Here is a 16,878-nt window from a genome sequence, read left to right on the forward strand (position 1 = left end):
AAAAACAAACTACTTCACAAAGCAATCCTTACACTTCCCACATGGACTGTGCCTTCCCCTTCTCCTCTCCCTTTCTTTTCTTTCTCTCAAGCTTCTGATGCTGGTTGCAACCCACTAAGCTGATTTCACATTACACTATAGTTCTATCTGCACTTTGAAAAATCCTATAAAGCAAATGGCTAAGTATTAAATTAGATGAAAAGGTTTGAGATGAGTTTCAGATACCGCTTTTGAAAGAAGAGGCAAGAGAAACAGCATTTTGACTGCTGCGTGCCTGGTGTCACGTGCCAAACCATTACACTTGCTCCGTTCACTCGGATCCTGAGTCTCTCACTTATCTATACCGTTTGTAGCGCTTCCGGTGCTGGAGGCCATTCCCACGGGGTGTACTCAATAGCTTAAGAGCTTAAGAGCTTTCTAAGAGTCAGCACAGAGTATTTGAGGCCCCACTGACAGTTTCTTCTATTTGGAAGTGTACTGGCCTCTCTGTTTCTGTTTGGAATTTCAGTATCTGCTCTGGACAATGTAACAGTCAAGCACATTTGTTATCTATAAACTCTGACCAAAATGGACTACCACCAATCTTCCCGAATTACTAAAGATTGACAATTTAATCAAGAAGTACACGTGATTCAAAAATGAAAACAAACAGCATTTATCTCTTTGAGGATAAATTCTGCTGACAGCAGCCTTCTCTTTAGAAATCTAAACTATAACCCTGAGGTTCAAGTAAAACAAGTAAGCAGCTATGAAACCAAATTCCATGAAAAAATAAACTCCTTCCACATTAGCAAGTCCAGTCGAGACCTTGCCACATCCCTCCAGTGACTAGACTCCATTTAGCATATATTTAATACACTTCAGTAAGCTGGTTCCTTGGTTTCTGACCTTCAAAGAAAGGAAAAACACTCATCTTGTGTATTTTAAAAGAGCTTTATTTAGTATATAATCTCCGTACAACTCAGTACAACAAATTATAAAGGCTCTTTGTAAGATTTTACCCTTAGGATGTTAAATACAGAAAATCAATTGCCACAACACAGCAAGCCACTCTCATCTTAAAAGCTTTTTTCCATCAGCAGATCAGCACTCTCTTCTAGGCCAAAAGGTTGTCATATATAAAGCCTTTGGGAGAATACTAACCAACATACGTGATCGGAGAACATTTTAATATCTTCCTAACAATCCCAAGGTTTGAATGAAATTTAAAAAAATGGAGTATTTCTATGTTAAGTCAGGGAGGTTTTGGCCAAAGATGAGCTAAAACTGGTACATCTTAAACTAAGTTCATATGGAATCAGAATAAACATTTTTAGTTAATCATGAAGTAAAGATGCAGACTGGATGAAATATTACGCATGTCTTTGCCATCTGGCGGCACCTGCCCCAAACACACACACACACACACACACACACACACACACGCACATCTGGTTGACCTCACAAAGTTCAAGAAAATCATCTTTAAGTGGACAACAAATGGCCTAGATAAACACCTAATTATGCTCCTGGCTAATATATCTGAAATTAATCCCTATTTTTTAAGTCTGTAATAAAAGTGACTGTAACCTTTCAACTATAGTAGAATCTCTGTTAGCCACTGTGATCAGGATCAGTCATTTAATGAAGTAAGCAGATTTACACAGGGAATCATCATTTTAAATGTGTAACTGTCCACTCATTTACTAACCTTCTGCTGGGAAGCCAAGGCCTTTCCTTTGCAATAGGGGTTCAATGACTGCAGTTCTATTCTTGAATAAATCACACCAATAATATGATTTGGGTACATTTTAACACCTTCTGATCAGTCTAGATATTTTTAAAGGTGGAATAAGTACTTAAATCGATAAAGCAATCTAAGCTTAGAAATGTCCCTGAATTTTACGTTTTCCCAATATTTTATAATTTTTCCAACCACGCCTAACGTATTTAAAAGCAATTTTGACTAGCAACTCAACCTTTATCAAATCTTACCAAAGCATTCAAGTTAAATTTCACAGAAATAACCCTTTCTTTTCCACACCCGTATCTCCTAGGTTTGTGTTGAACTGTGTACTCACAGTAGGAAGTAGAACTTGCAGAGAAGCTGCGTACGGGCACAGAGCTCACGGGACGGAGCACATGCCGTGGGCGGACACTGGGCAGCAGCCTGGGCAGTCAGCTTACAGGAGGGATGGAGTCCGTCGGGGAGTCCGGTGAGTCACGTTAAGTAGAGGATGATTAAGAGCACTTATTGTACGTAGACGTTCTTCCGAATGCTAACTCCGAAGCAAGATCAAGTGGTTATTCTACCCATGAAAACCAGCCACAGTATGAGGCTATTACCAAATATTAACAGAGCCACTGAGATCTGCATGGCGGGGAGCGAGGACGGCCCCAGGTGACGTGCTTTGGCCTGGTAGAGAGCCAGGAGTCAGTCACTTTTCCTCTTTCCTCCCGTGGACTCCAACGAGAAGGTCATAAAAGAGACAACTGATGAGCACTAAGAAGATTTAACATGATTTGCTGGCAGATTTGGTCATCAGGACATAAAAATGTCAACTCTACCAGGTCACAGTGTCTTGGAAAGAGCATATGTATGGATTCTGTCTTGCAAGACCTTTTTTTTTTTTTGGCACTTTATTTTTTTCACAGAAGACTGAACGCTATGTTTTGGCAACAATGGCACGTAGACTGTGAGAAAAAGATTACTGTGTGCCATCACGGCGGTGAGGAGAAGCATAAAAATTGAAGTACATGTTTCTTATACTGAAACTGCACATACCCAAATGCTTAGATGAACGCATATAGAAACATTTAAAATAAAACTGAAACATATCTGGAAGGTAACAGAGGACTTTAAAAACAAAACTACATAGTCTAACATGTACCTTACATGTGCTTCGTTTCAATTAAGAGTAAGGCACTCGCTGAAGGATGTACTGACCCATGCTGTCAGCCACACCGGGCATGCATCATTACTGGCTTAATTAAAGTTTTAGTACTGATTAAAGTGTTTTATTATTGTATTATCCTAAACTGCAGTGGTCTCCAACCTTATTAAGGGATGCAGGAAAGACATAATTCAGGAGTTTCAGCTGCATAATTTAGTAACCCAGCCAGTGTCATTTTTTTTTTTATTTAAATAAGTTTTGATTAAAAAAGCTGAGTATCCTTGAGTCCAACATGACAGTGTAAAATTTCTTTTTGAATACTGTTTAATAATAGTAACTGAATAGAACATCATTTAAACATGCGATAGATCTATCTTGATGCCGAGGGTAATTTACTTCAATACAACTGCAAGGAGAAACCTTTAAATCATTTCCAACTGGCAAGTACAGGGGAGAAAGTTAATTTCATTAGCCATCTTGATTTAATTAAACACGCAATATGCTTTTATCAGCAACTTTTACATGTCCCCACCATTAGAAATTAATTATAAAAGCAATTATCAAAAAATTTTTGAACAGGTATACATAATCTCTTTGTTGTTTACAAATAAGCATGACTTAGAGGCACTTGGTTACCTTTGAGTAAGAAAAAGAATCACACTACCTGGGCCCTCACAGCAAGATTGGAGACCACAAATCAAATTTGGTATGAAAATGCTCTCTGCCAAAAATATTGTATTAGTGAATTAGTTAAGATATAACCTTTTAAAAATATTCAGACTTTGCAAGGTTCTAGGCTGTAAAAAATACAAAGGCTAAAAACAAAAAGTTTACAAAATTTTGCAAACCCAGTAAATTTAAATGAGTAAGAAATGAAGAAAAATTTTCTTACTTGCAGGATAGGTTAAGTAGTATCAATAGGTTTCAAAATAACACTAAACAGTAACAAATTCTGCTTGGCTACGTAACATTTTTGCTCCTTTAAGGACTTACAATAAGGAATTTGCCACACTTTTCTGTATCCGGCATTAAAACATGCACCCACATGCGCATACAGACACAGACAGACACACACAGACAGGATGCATACGCTGAAGTGCGAAACATTACATTTCAGACACGGCACAACACAAGGTTTTAGGTATATATACAAAGACCTAACGTGATTAAAAAAAAATATTAAAAGCATGACAGTCGGAAAACATTATAAAAGTTTTTAGGTGAAACAGGGCGATCAAGGGCTTTTAAAAAACCACCAGGTGTTCTTTGCTAGGGAAACAACATTAAAGAATTGCGTTATGCATCCCCTTGATTTAATTCAACCGTAGCTGTCTGAAGTCAATCAGCTCAGTCAAATCCTGAAGAGCCTCTTGATTTCCAACAAGAGGGGTGTCTGTCCAGGCTCCCGTGGAACACTTCCTGTTCTCCCCCACCAGCAAAACTTCCAGACCACTCTTAGAAAGTGGAGAATGTTTAGGCTACAGAACATTAATGAAACAAGATAAAAAAGACTGAAGCTTGTGTGAGATACTTCCCAGGACGGTAACGCTTGTGTAAACATCCCTACAACTTACTTATATCACAGCTTTGTGGTACAGGCTACCTAACGACAGATGAAATGTTACCTGTTGAGTTTCATTAGGATGGAGTTTCACGTATCAAAAATAGAGATTGACCGAAGAGCTCGGCTACTTGTTTCTAGAGAGCTTGTAAACATGGAACGTTTTGTTCTGGAACACTCTGGTGAAGTATGCCGTGTAGGGCGGCAGGTTTCTCTTTATCTCTTCGCAGAAGCGAGGGTGGCCTGCGAGTTTCAAATCAGGATCGTTCTCTCCTGGGCCATCCATCATCTAAAGCCGAAACAAAACCGAATACAATTGGGGAAAAAAATAATTACATTTACAAGAGAAGAAGGAACAGGTGACGGGCTCCTCTGAGACTGGTACGTTAGGTGAGCGTAAATCGTCCAATTTCAGTGTCAGTGGCTGCTTAAAGACGATCTGGCCCACCTCTTTCCCCTGCAGAGGTGTAAACCACAGCTGGAGAGGGGAGTTCTGCCACTCGATCGTCCCCTCTAATGGCAATGCCAGAAGCAGAACTTGGGTCCCCTTGTTCTTAGGAATGTAACATGCTGTGGCTCTCACAAGAATAAAATACTGAGAAGAATGACTATGACCAGAGGAAATCCTCCAACTCAGTAGGTGGCCTCGTTAGAAAAAGTTACACACAAATCAAGATTTAAATGCGCGTCTTTGGTCTTTACCTCCTGTGAATTCAAGATGGTTAGGGACAGTTACTTTCCTCCAGCAAAAATCTGAAGCTCATGTTTGTCCCCGCCACCCCCCGCCAAGCTTTACCGAGGCATAGCTGACAGACAAAACTGTATATATTTATGATGATCTGATACACATGGACATGGTCAAATGATCACCACCATCAAGTTAATTAAAACATCCATGTTCCGGGGCGCCTGGGTGGCTTGGTCGGTTAAGTGTCCGACTTTGGCTCAGGTCATGATCTCGCAGTCCGTGAGTTCGAGCCCCGCGTTGGGCTCTGTGCTGACAGCTCAGAGCCTGGAGCCTGTTTCAGATTCTGTGTCTCCCTCTCTCTCTGCCCCTCCCCTGTTCATACTCTGTCTCTCTCTGTCTCAAAAATAAATAAACGTTTAAAAAAAAATTTAAAAAAAAATCCATGTTCCTTAAAGGAACAAACCTGCAGTTACAAGGTGAATGAGTTCTGAGGCCCGACTGTACAGCATGGGGAGAACAGTCAATAATACCACAGACTTGAGATTTGCTGAGAGGAGACTTAAGTGTCCTGAATCTCAAAATCTGCACAGTCAAGTTTTTCTCCCCCCACTTGTTTCGTAAATATCTATCAGCTTTTATACCAAATAATTACAGCACCTCTACAGGGTGAAAAGCTTCTGCTTGTGCTAATCTGAGGCCTGGCATAGGTCCGAGAACATTTTTCTCAGAAGGCTGGAGGGAGCAATAGCTTGTTCTTCTGCTCTGGAAGACGTGGCCGCAGAAAGCCATCTTGGTGGCATGGTGCCAGTGGGCAAAGGGGACGCTGGCGGGAGTGGTGCCTGGAAGGGGAGATGGGGGCCCTGCTGTCACGGTCATACTCACGTGCCAGCCAAAACAATGCTCTGGGGCAGTGGTGTTAAGAGGCTGAGGTTCTGCTTTTAACGGCAAAACCTTTAAAAATGACTTTTATACATAGCCTCATGATACAAATCAGCTAAAGACAGAGTTGTTCTATTTAACGTCTATCTGTCCCCTGGCCCAGCCCGCACGGCTGTCACTGATGTGCCAGAGCCGGGAATTGTGTGGGATGCTGTGAAGATGGTGAACTGATTCCCGACATCATTCTCTAACGTACAGAGAGTGAGACTGGACCCCCCCCCCCCCAACACTCCAGGAGCCCCGCACGGGGCGAGGGGACACGCTTACGTGCCCATTGGCGATGTCCAGCAGGTCCCGCAGCCGGCAGCCCCGCTGGTGTCTTCGCTCGTAGCAGATGCTGTCTTCCAGGATGACATAGTCAGCGCCGAAGGACCTCAGGAGGGCGTGCACGTCCTCTGGAGACCTCTTTGCGTAGATCTGATAAACCTGCAAAACGAGATGAAAGTGGAATAGCGAAAAATACCACTCAACTGCCAGGAAGTTAGTGGACGAGTGTCTAATAAGGTAACGTCCCACAGGGGTTATGGCTAAGATCCGACACCCAGCTCCCCGACCCCTTCCCGTGCAGGCCACTCACTCATCCGCAGTCCTGGGGTGTGTGGGGGAAATTTCCAAAAGAATGCAAGTCACAATCACTCAGCTTTGGGAAGAAGAGAGTGAGTCATGCTGAATACACTGGGCTTTAGACACCAAATAGATACGGATTTAGAATGTATTGTTGGGAGCTATGTATCCGTAGATGCCCGTTCTAAGGATGCTTCCCTGAGGTAAATAAACAGTGGAGTAAAAAAGACACAATCTCTACATTTAAAAAGGGGTTCTTTGCACGAAAAGGTCCATCAGGCATGACGGTACAGCTTGGGGGCACCTCTACTTGTAAGGATCCTCAGCTTCTGACCATGGCGGTTGGAAAAAAGCACCACCATAGGGTCCTCGGTGCTAGGCTGCCCCCAGCTTGACCAGGAGACCCCGTGCTTCGCTCTCACGCTTCCTGGAGCACGAACAACCTGCAGCACCAGTGGCAGTTCAGTGGGAGGCGCCTCCTCCCTGTTCATCACCAGCGTCACATACCTTAAGTGACTGCAGTGTGTGTGTGTGTGTGTGTGCGTGCGCATGTGTGTGCACGTGGGGGGGGGATGGACAGGGGTGCCGACTCCTTCCCTGCACACTGATGTCTAATGATGCCTTTCTGACCAAAGAGACTGGGCCCTGAGGGCCAGCGTGCCTGTACTGATAGGTGAAATGCCAGGAGGTGGTCTCCTTCTGTGACTTGAAGCCAGAGGCCATCCTCGCTGTAGTTTAGCAGCGGCCTCACACCAAAGCCATTCCCAGGATTTGAAGGTCATGACTGAAGAAGGGCACCAGGACCTTAAGGATGTGTTTGGTTAGAGCACAAAACTCAGTCCCTAGACAAGGGCTGGATATCGGAGAGGGTGGTGCGAGGAGGAGCCCCCGTGTGCCTGACGTGTCCCTTCTGCACCTTCTGCCAAGTCTGAGCCGCACCAGCCACCTCCCGCCTGGACTCCGGTTCTGTGGAGCCAGTGCCCTCCCTGCTTCCTCCAGCTAACCTGGGGCGATCTCAGGTACTTGCACCAACTGAAAAATCCCCATTTTAGTAGGAATCTAGGTTCAGATGATTCTCATAAAAAACAGGGGACTTAGTAAAAAATCATTTGCTTTTAGGCTAGTTAAATCTCCTGACAAAACAAGACTTTTCAGCAACTTTTCAGCCGGTAAGATTAGGAAGTGACTGACATAAAACATTAAAAAGTTTGAGCCCACTGCTGGAGAGGACTGGGGGAAAGGGGTACCTCTCTGCACTGCTGACTGGAATGTATGTGGTATAATCTGTACAGAGGGCAACTTAGGACTATCTGTCTAGCTCAATTACAAATGCCCGTACTTTCTGTCCCACAAGTTCATCTCTAAGAATCTGATGTACAGACAAACACTTGTATTTGTGCACAGTGATACGCATACAAGTTTACCATTTGGAACATCGTTTACGTCATTACAAAAGACAGGGAAACAACCTAAATGGTTAAATAAAATATGCTATGTCTGCATAACAAAATTTTTGTAGATTCAAAAATACAATGCTGTCAATAACAGATATGGGGTGGGGGGCGCCTGGTGGCTCAGTCAGTTGAGCATCCAACTCTCAATTTCGGCTCAGGTTATGATCTCGTGGTCGTGAGATCAAGCTCTGTGCTGGGTTCTGCACTTAAGATTCTGTCTCTCCCTCTGCCCCTCTCTCCCACTCACGCTCACTCTCTAAAATATAAAATTAAAAAAAAAGGAAGTGACTAGTTAAAAAAAATAACTGATATGGAACGAGCTGCGAAGTATATGAAATGCCAAAGAAACCAAGATTTGGTATGTTCTTTTGTAAAAGAGGGGGAAAGAATGTGAATACAGTGTGTGTACATTTGTATATGTACAAAATGCCTGTGGAAAGATACACAACAAAGCATTTGTCTCCTGTGAGGGGAGACAGTAGCTGGGAGAGAGTGGGATGTAGACTTTTCACTAAGTTCCCCTTTATTTTGAAATTTGAACTATGTAGCTATATTACCAACTAATACACACACACACACACACACACACAATGGTCCATAAAATAAGTTACTAGCGTGTCTCTACTCCTTTTCTTTCCCTAATTCAAAAGCTCTGAGGGTTTTGTTCTTAAATGCTCTTTTCTGTACATCTCAAGTCGTTTCTCTTGTTATTTTATTCCAGAGGAATATATATGTTGCCTTTAATGGATGTGGGGGGCAGGGCAAACTCAGAAGACAAAGGCCTGTGGCCTTCAGGTCTGACTGCCCCTGACAACATACACACGACAGCAAGCCACTGCTGGCCCCCCAGAAGCCACGAGCCCTCACCGCTTTGGTCCGCTCTCTCAGGCTGTTGTCTTCGTAGTGCGGGTGGTTGGTTAAGGTCCTTCCTGTGCACAGCTTAACTCCGGCCAGCAACTGCATGCTCCCGGCAAACACGGCCTTTCTTGGGGTGTTGGAGCTAGAAGATTCAGAGTCTGAATTAACTCCACCGCTAAGATTTCCTCAAAGACAACAAGAAAACATCATGTTCCCAGAATCACCCAGCTGCGTCAGGAAGGGCTGAGACTTTGGGAAAAACACAGGAGGCTGCTTGACATTTGCCTTCAAACTGTTTCATGAAGCTTCTCCTGTCTGTTTTTGACAATGGTTGGGAAACTTCTAATTTACTGTTTTGATGGGTTTACCCTTATAATGAATGGGCTTAGGATGTGGGCATCTCCTGGCTCTAAGCCTTCTGGGCTAAATCCCATAATCCTCTCCCTCTCTTGCTCCAGAGGGTCAGATTCTGACAAAAAAGAACTTACAAGACTGTCATCCTGTTCTGTATTAAACTTAACTAAAGGGCTGCCTAGAGTAAAACAAATTATAAGGCCAGAAACTGCAGCTAATCACGAGTCAATTCCAACGGTTTTCATTTGAAACAAGAAAAAAGATCACAGATATTATGATAAATAGCTTTCCAGAAAAAAAAAAAAAAAAAAAAAAAGAAACCAGAATCAGTAGAAACAAAAGAACACAGAAGATTTTGAAAAGGCAAATAATGTATTACTCAGTATGGGGACGTACACTGTTTCTGATGTGGAAACACAAGCATTTCCCATACTCCTCTCCTTGGCCCTGATTATGAAAGTCTGAGGAATCTGGAGGAATACGGGCACTCTCGTATCATTAAATCATGACCCTGCTAAGTGCCACCAAGCTGCGAGTCCCTGCCTCCCTGTGGGGTGTGACGGACACTGACGGAGGATCAAGGAAAGAGTCCCTGATTCCAGTGAACTCATTTTTCCTTTTCCCCCTGAAAGAAAAGAATCTTAGTGGTTGATTTTAATTCCCTTCCATTTTTTGGAGTGCCTTGCAAGTCAACGAGGTGTCAGTTCCGCGGGGACGACCCCGAGTGCCTTTGTGCAGACTGCTCAGCACAATGCTTCCTGCGGGGGCCACTGGGGGCCCCGCGAGCCCTGCCTGTGCTAAGAGCAGCCTGGGCTTGCCAGAGGGAGGTAAAGGACGCAGATAATTTCGAGAAGAAGTATTAAAACTCAAAATACTCTAGAGAAAGAGCAGGCTGTTCTCCTTGCGTTTTGGGAGATCAGGGCAGAAACTTACCCTGGTGCTAAGTTTCTAAGAGAAGCCGCCATCATATTCCCGCATCACATGCGGATGTTCTATTTCCTTCAGTGCAATGCTAAGACCAGAGCGTGAACGCCATCTGACAAAGGCCTTACGGTACATCCTACAGTTCAAGTTGTAACGCTCACAACTTACTTGAAGAACTCAGATTTTCTACCAATGACCCTCTCACTTGGATTTCAATGGGCTTTCTCAAGTGACAAGATGTGGACAGAAGGACGATGGGCAACAGGAACGACGTGTGACCTGCGTCCTCCCTTATGGACGCCAGAGGCTAGAGTGTGGACTAGCACAGACCAGGTTTTCAGTAAGCCTGACTGCTGGGTGGGTGGTCATCGTTCCAACAAGCAGACCCAAGAGTGCAAGAACAAACGAATGTTTGCCCCGTCCCCTTGAGCTGGCAATTTACAGGGAACTCTTGACTTCTGTCCCATGTGGTGGGTGGGACAGGCGGGTTTCAATGACAACTTGTGAAGGTGTAGCATTCCTTAGCAGGAGATTCTACAAATATTTAGTTTAATTCAACTGACACTTACTAAGCACTTAGTCTGGGCCGCCTACCCTGAGCCACCCTCCTCACCACGCACCAGACTTGCAAAAGAGTCCCTAATGGAAACACACCACAAGAGACTCCTAACAATGGGGAACAAACCGAGGGGTGCTCGAGAACAAACCGAGGGAGGTGGCTGGGGGACGGGCTAGATGGGTGGTGGACATCAAGGAGGGCACTTGTGGTGAGCACTGGGTGTTGTGAGTGATGAATCACTGAATTCTACTCCTGAAACCAATACCGATACGGATTTAAATGAAAATTTAAAAAGAAAAAGGGCATCTGGATGGCTCAGTGGGTTAAATGTCCAACTCTTGGTTTCGGCTCAGGCCATGCTCTCAGTTTGGGAGTTCAAGCCCCACATCAGGCTCTGTGCTAACAGCACAAAGCCTGCTTGGGATTCTCTCTCTCTCTCTTTCTCTCTCTCAAAATAAATAAATAAACTTAAAAAAAAAAAAGAAAAAAAAAGAAAAAGAAAAAAATGGAAAGCTTAAAAAAAAAAGAATTGTAAAGAATAAGTATGGACAAATATTAATTAAAGAAAAGTGTCATCATTTTCCCAAGCCAGTCTTCTTTTCTTTTGTATACTCTTAACTGGCTTAAACCATTCCACCTCAATAAATAATATAATCATATCCCATATTAAATAATGCCCAAAAGTGGCTGTCTCTGGGGCCTCTGAACTGAAGATATGAAGTCTGGTCTCCACGTCTGGCAGAGGCGAGGGCTAGCTGTGGATGAGCTGTCCTGGTTTACACGGTCTTACTGCCTAAAGAGTGCCCAACTGGTCTTTGTACACAGATGACAAATCCGGCAGCTGAGCTGATAACATCCATCCAGATCTCAAGACTGTCTTAACATCCCCGTTTCGAATTAGAACAGGAGCCAGTGTCAGGGAGATGCACAGAGCTGTTTCTACTATATATTTTATAACTGTGGCAGACACAGATGACTGATCTAGGACTGATCTCTTATCTATTCATGGCTAATGACCCAGGTTTCATCTCCCTTCCTAGACTATAATCATACTACTTGGATGAATTACATAGTTCTCAAAGGTTTAAAATGTCCAAAGTCCTGAACTGCTTGCTGGGAAGCTACAAAGCTATTCTTTATTCAGTCAAAATCTATTGCTGAGGGCCTACTGTGTGCTGGGTTGGCAAACGTGGTATGATGGTAACCTGGCTTCAAGAAGCCTTCTAGCTAATAAGCTAATAGAGCCAGACTCAGCTCCCACTATAGGCAGACACTTCCATATAAACCAGTCATTAGTCTAGCACATATTTACTAGTGCTTTCTGTGGGCCTTGAGCAATCCTGGGAACGAAACACATCAGACTTGGCTCACCCTGGCAAATCCCGCCTCTCCCCACTGGGTGCTCAGGGAGCACTGGAGCGCCCCGCCCCCACAGCGGTGCAGCCACGTGCCGCAGGACTGCTCAGAGGCATGGAGAGGAAAATGAACTAAACCACATTCTTCTGTGATGTGTGTGTGTGTGTTTTTAAACGTTTATTTTTGAGACAGAGAGAGACAGAGCATGAACGGGGGAGGGTTGGAGAGAGAGAGGGAGACACAGAATCGGAAACAGGCTCCAGGCTCTGAGCTGTCAGCACAGAGCCCGACGCGGGGCTCGAACTCACGAACCATGAGATCATGACCTGAACTGAAGTCGGACGCTTAACTGACCGAGCCACCCAGGCGCCCCTTCTGTGATGTGTTTTAATGTTTGGCCTCATTAGCAAAGAGTCAGAAAGTTTAAAAGTAAAGGAATCTGTCTCAGCCACTGGCACAACAATCCTGTGGCCTGTTAGCAGTCTTTCCTTGGTTTTACTTTATTTATTTTTTTTAAAACTTTAAAAATTTGTTTATTATTGAGAAACAGAGAGAGACAGAGCATGAGCATGGGAGGGGCAAAGAGAAGGGGAGACAGAATCTGAAGCAAGCTCTAGGCTCTGAGCCGTCAGCACAGACCCCGACGCGGGGCTCGAACTCACAAACTGCAAGATCATGACCTGAACCAAAGTCGGACGCTCAACCGACTGAGCCACCCAGGCACCCCCTTGGTTTTACTTTAAAGCAGTAAATACAAGTACCCCAACGCCTATAAAATGAACTAGAAGTAATACTTCCTTGAAAACCAGGGACTTCCGAAAATAGCAGAGACGATGTTTATTCGCTTTCTTCTAGTGACTTGGTTTCATAAGCTAGCCCCATTGCAAACCTGGGACATTTCACATTTTAAAGATTCAAGTTTACCCATAAAGCCAATGCAAACCAAAACAAACAAGCAAAGTGGAACAAAAGGAAAAACAATCACACGTTTTCTGAACTTTAAAAACCTAGCTAGCTTCGCTGTGGTTTATATTTTCTGTGGTGAACTCAGCAGGCAAAGGGAAAAGGCATTTTTTTTGTCCTTAACTTAAAATATGCAGTATGACAGGTGTAATGCTGGGTATTCTGCCTTCACAGATACTTCTGCTGACACAGTCTGTGGTCTGTGTCTAAAACAGCTAATGTGCTTTTAACCATTGAATGACACTTCTCTATTATAGAAAAACAAAGCAATTTTTACCAATGTTTGAACAAATGATGTATAAAATGAAAGGATAATTTGTTTTTATAGCCCTCTGCCAAGCTCTATAGCGGGCTGCCCAACCTGCAAACAATTTATTCTGCAAGAAATGTCACTAAATAATGACAAGGACTCACAGGTCAAACGGATTTACATTACATAATTTAAATGTCATTCCAGGAAGACCTGATGGCATTTTGAACAAATAATCTCATTTACTTTTGAAGCTCTAAGCTTCAACAAGTTAATTACTGTTGAACTAATGGGTAAACTGAGCATTATAATATAATGTGTGAACATTTGCTTTATCTACCCCTCAAAAATTTATAGAATTATGCAAATACCACAAAATGATTCATTAAATATAAAAGAGGCTTATAGGCATTTAAGGTCTCAACTTAACCTTCATCATACTTAAGATACACAGTAATTCTTTCTGCTTTGATAAAATGCTAAGGAAGTGTGGTCCATTTTCTCAGTCCCATTGAGAATATATTGCACATGCAGGCTTCATCACTGAAAAGGGACTACCGTTAGTGAAAAATCTTCTAAAGCCCCGTGGTTAAAATGTCACATCTCAGAATATTCAAATCTGCGGGAGTGTCTTCATTGCACATCAAAGAAGAATTTCAGGAACAAGAATGAAACACTTACGGGTCACCAAGGAACGAGGTCTGAAGCACCACTGCCGTGGCGTTTGGCCTCGTGGAAGTAAAAGTGCTTCCTAGTGACACACACGGCACAGCAAGTACCACCTGGGTCTTGCTGAAAGAGCTGCCAGAAACTAAAATCAATCAATCAATCAATCAATCAATCAATCGTGTTTTTAATCTCTGCGTTTGGGAGACCCTCAATCTGCTGGGAAGCGAGCATGCGGCAGTGAGCGCCGTGTGGAGGGCAGGCGGCCAGGGGAGCACACAGGCCGGCCCCGAGGAAGGATTGGGGTCAGCGGCCTCCTGGTTCTCCCAGGGAAGATTCTGGGGCTGATTTCAACACAATGTCCTCGCTGATTAACGAGGGATCGACTCTCAAAGTTCTATTAGTTTTCTACTTACATTGAAATCTCGAAGGAACTAAAGATAGGACATTTCTATTACTAATACAAAAAAGTTTTCAGTTGAAACCTGATAAGGCTCTAAAAACCTTAAAACTGGAGTCAACAGTAAGAATATGGAAAAAAGGCATGAAGACAGCAGTGCTGAGAAGAGACTCAACTCTAGCGGAGAGGTGGTGAGAGTGGGCGGCCACGTGATGTCCTATGTGTCGTTGGTGCTCAATAAGTATCTGTTAAATCCTATCAGTAAGTACAAGTTCAGATATAACTTTACGCATTAAGGTGTTAAACAGTCTCTCAGACACCGAATCCCTTCAGAACGGCCCCTCTCCTATTAATATGTGGTGTCCTAAAGCCATGCCCTTTATCTTCCCCGGAGGCTGTCTGGTTGGCCAATAAAGGGTCATAACCGAGCCCTCCAGAAGAGGAGGAAATAACTAACTCCTGCTGAGGTGATGGAATCTTTCGATTCATCCTCCAAGCCTGAGAAGCCCAAGTGAATACTCGGCCAGCCCTGATCTCCAAACGGAGGCCCAGTGTCCCGGAGCACAACGGTGATGCGTAAGGCAGGCGTGCGGTTTGCCCCAGCATCAAGTATACAGAACAGAGACCGGGACGTGCTGGGTAGGCTTCTTCTCAACACTTCACAGAGGAGGGGCCCTGTGCCATCACGGAGGGTCACTTGAGGTGTCCCTGACGGTTCCTGTAGGTCACGGCTTCTCATCCCGACTCGTCCCGCAGCCGTCCTGTGACGGAAGCTACATCCCGCCCCGTACACGCTGCCATGACCTCCCTGACGAAAGACAGACATGGCGCCCCTGTGCCGGCTGTCCGAGAACAGCAGCAGACGACGTGGGAAGAAGGGGGCCGAGTCCGCGCCGGAGCTCTGCCGGCTGCCCTCAGACAACTTCAGACCGACTCCCAGGTACAGTCCATGCCATCCTTCGGCCACAGCCTGCTTCCAGCACAGCTCAGACCTGCTAGTATCCCGGGCACAGGTGACTCATCAGAGTAGTAAAATGGAAGCGGAAGGTCATATGTTACGTTTCAGAAACAGAAGAGATCAAGGCGAGTTCAAAGAATATGAAGTGTGTTTTCCCTTGTGTTTGGAACCGAAGGCTACAGACCAGAGCTGATTTCAATGTTGATTTAAACAAATACATTTTGCGTCTAACTAGACCCAATTTTGGCATATATTCATCATCACTTAAGCTTATTTCACAAACATGCCCAGCAGCTATTTTTACAAAAACAATAATTAAGATTTGAAGAATTTTAAGGGAAAACGAGCAAGATTAGATCACAATGGGGCCAATATTTTGGAACAATACAAAGCTTTCCAGTTGCTGAGGATTTTTTAAAAAGTAGAAAGAACGTGTTTCCATACAGGGAGAGGACCATGTTAGTAAGAGGATGATAAAGTAAGGAACAAAGATCGCTTTCGCAAAGGAGAGAAGTAACAGACTAACAGACTGTCTTCTTTGCACGCGGAATATAACCTCTCATCTGCCATCTCTCAGAACCAGAAAAATGTCACTGTAAGTAATCTTGCCTGAGGACAAGCACGGAGACGCAGGCACTGTAGTAAGCTAGCAGCCTGACACTGCCACGGACCGCCTGGCCTCCGCCAGGCCACGTTCTTACCGAGGCTCCATTCATTCCCCAGGGACCGGGGAGCGGAGGCGGGCTGCTCACAGGAATGACCGAGGCAGGCCCGCCAGCTTCAGGGCTCTACCAGGAGGGGGCGCCCTGCGCTCTTCCGATCAATAGTGTGACTTTGAAACCAGAACACCACCAGCCTCACCTTCACAGGTACGTGCCATAAATTTCCGGGTGACTATAGTTAATGCAAAAATAATTAGCTTTTCTTTACACGAATAACCCTCTTTTCCCATACACAATAAATACGGAAGGAATTATTTACTCTATAATCGTCTGCCGTGATTTAAAGTTAAATAAATAAATAAAGACAAAGCACTGCTTAGTAATCTCAGCACTGGAAGTACATGAAAAATTATACTCACTGCATCTAGTCAAAGCCAGTCCGACATTGGGACCAAAGCCACATATATATTTTAGACATAAATCTCTATAAAATCCATGTATTGCACTCAAGAGACCGAAGCTATCAAACGTTTACCATCTCTTAATACACAAGCGGTGCTAAACTGTACTGGTTAGTAAACATTAGTCATGAGCAAGTGCCAATATGGCTACTAAAACCCTAAGTGATGGAGACGATACCGCCGATGCCTTCAGAATATGTCACACAAGATTTGCGACGTCTATTTACATGTGAATAATCACACTGCTGCTTTTTGGTTACAAAGTAGGGAAATGCAGTACTACAGGGCACAGGAATGCTGCTCTGGGTAACAAAGTTTATTTCCGGTGGGAGGCAGGTTCCATTAACAAAGCTTTCGAACACATGACTTTCACGCTGACACTGAGTGC

General features: G+C 44.0%; 1 protein-coding gene across 4 annotated transcripts in view; it reads right to left on the reverse strand.

Annotated features, from left to right (window-relative positions):
- Window positions 1-917: 917 nt before the first annotated feature.
- The window catches only part of DPY19L3 (dpy-19 like C-mannosyltransferase 3), a 78,136-nt gene continuing 62,175 nt past the window's right edge, over window positions 918-16,878 (reverse strand). For all 4 annotated transcript variants that reach the window (XM_045047085.1, XM_023245665.2, XM_023245666.2 and 1 more), the window contains 3 exons: window positions 8,947-9,079; window positions 6,329-6,487; window positions 918-4,723 (listed from right to left, as the gene is read on the reverse strand). In XM_045047085.1, coding sequence (XP_044903020.1) covers window positions 4,562-4,723; window positions 6,329-6,487; window positions 8,947-9,079 — 454 coding nt within the window. In that variant the 3' untranslated portion in view covers window positions 918-4,561. The remainder of the gene's footprint in view (window positions 4,724-6,328; window positions 6,488-8,946; window positions 9,080-16,878) is intronic.

This window comes from Felis catus, chromosome E2, assembly GCF_018350175.1.
Source record: "Felis catus isolate Fca126 chromosome E2, F.catus_Fca126_mat1.0, whole genome shotgun sequence".
Classification (NCBI taxonomy): domain Eukaryota; kingdom Metazoa; phylum Chordata; class Mammalia; order Carnivora; family Felidae; genus Felis; species Felis catus.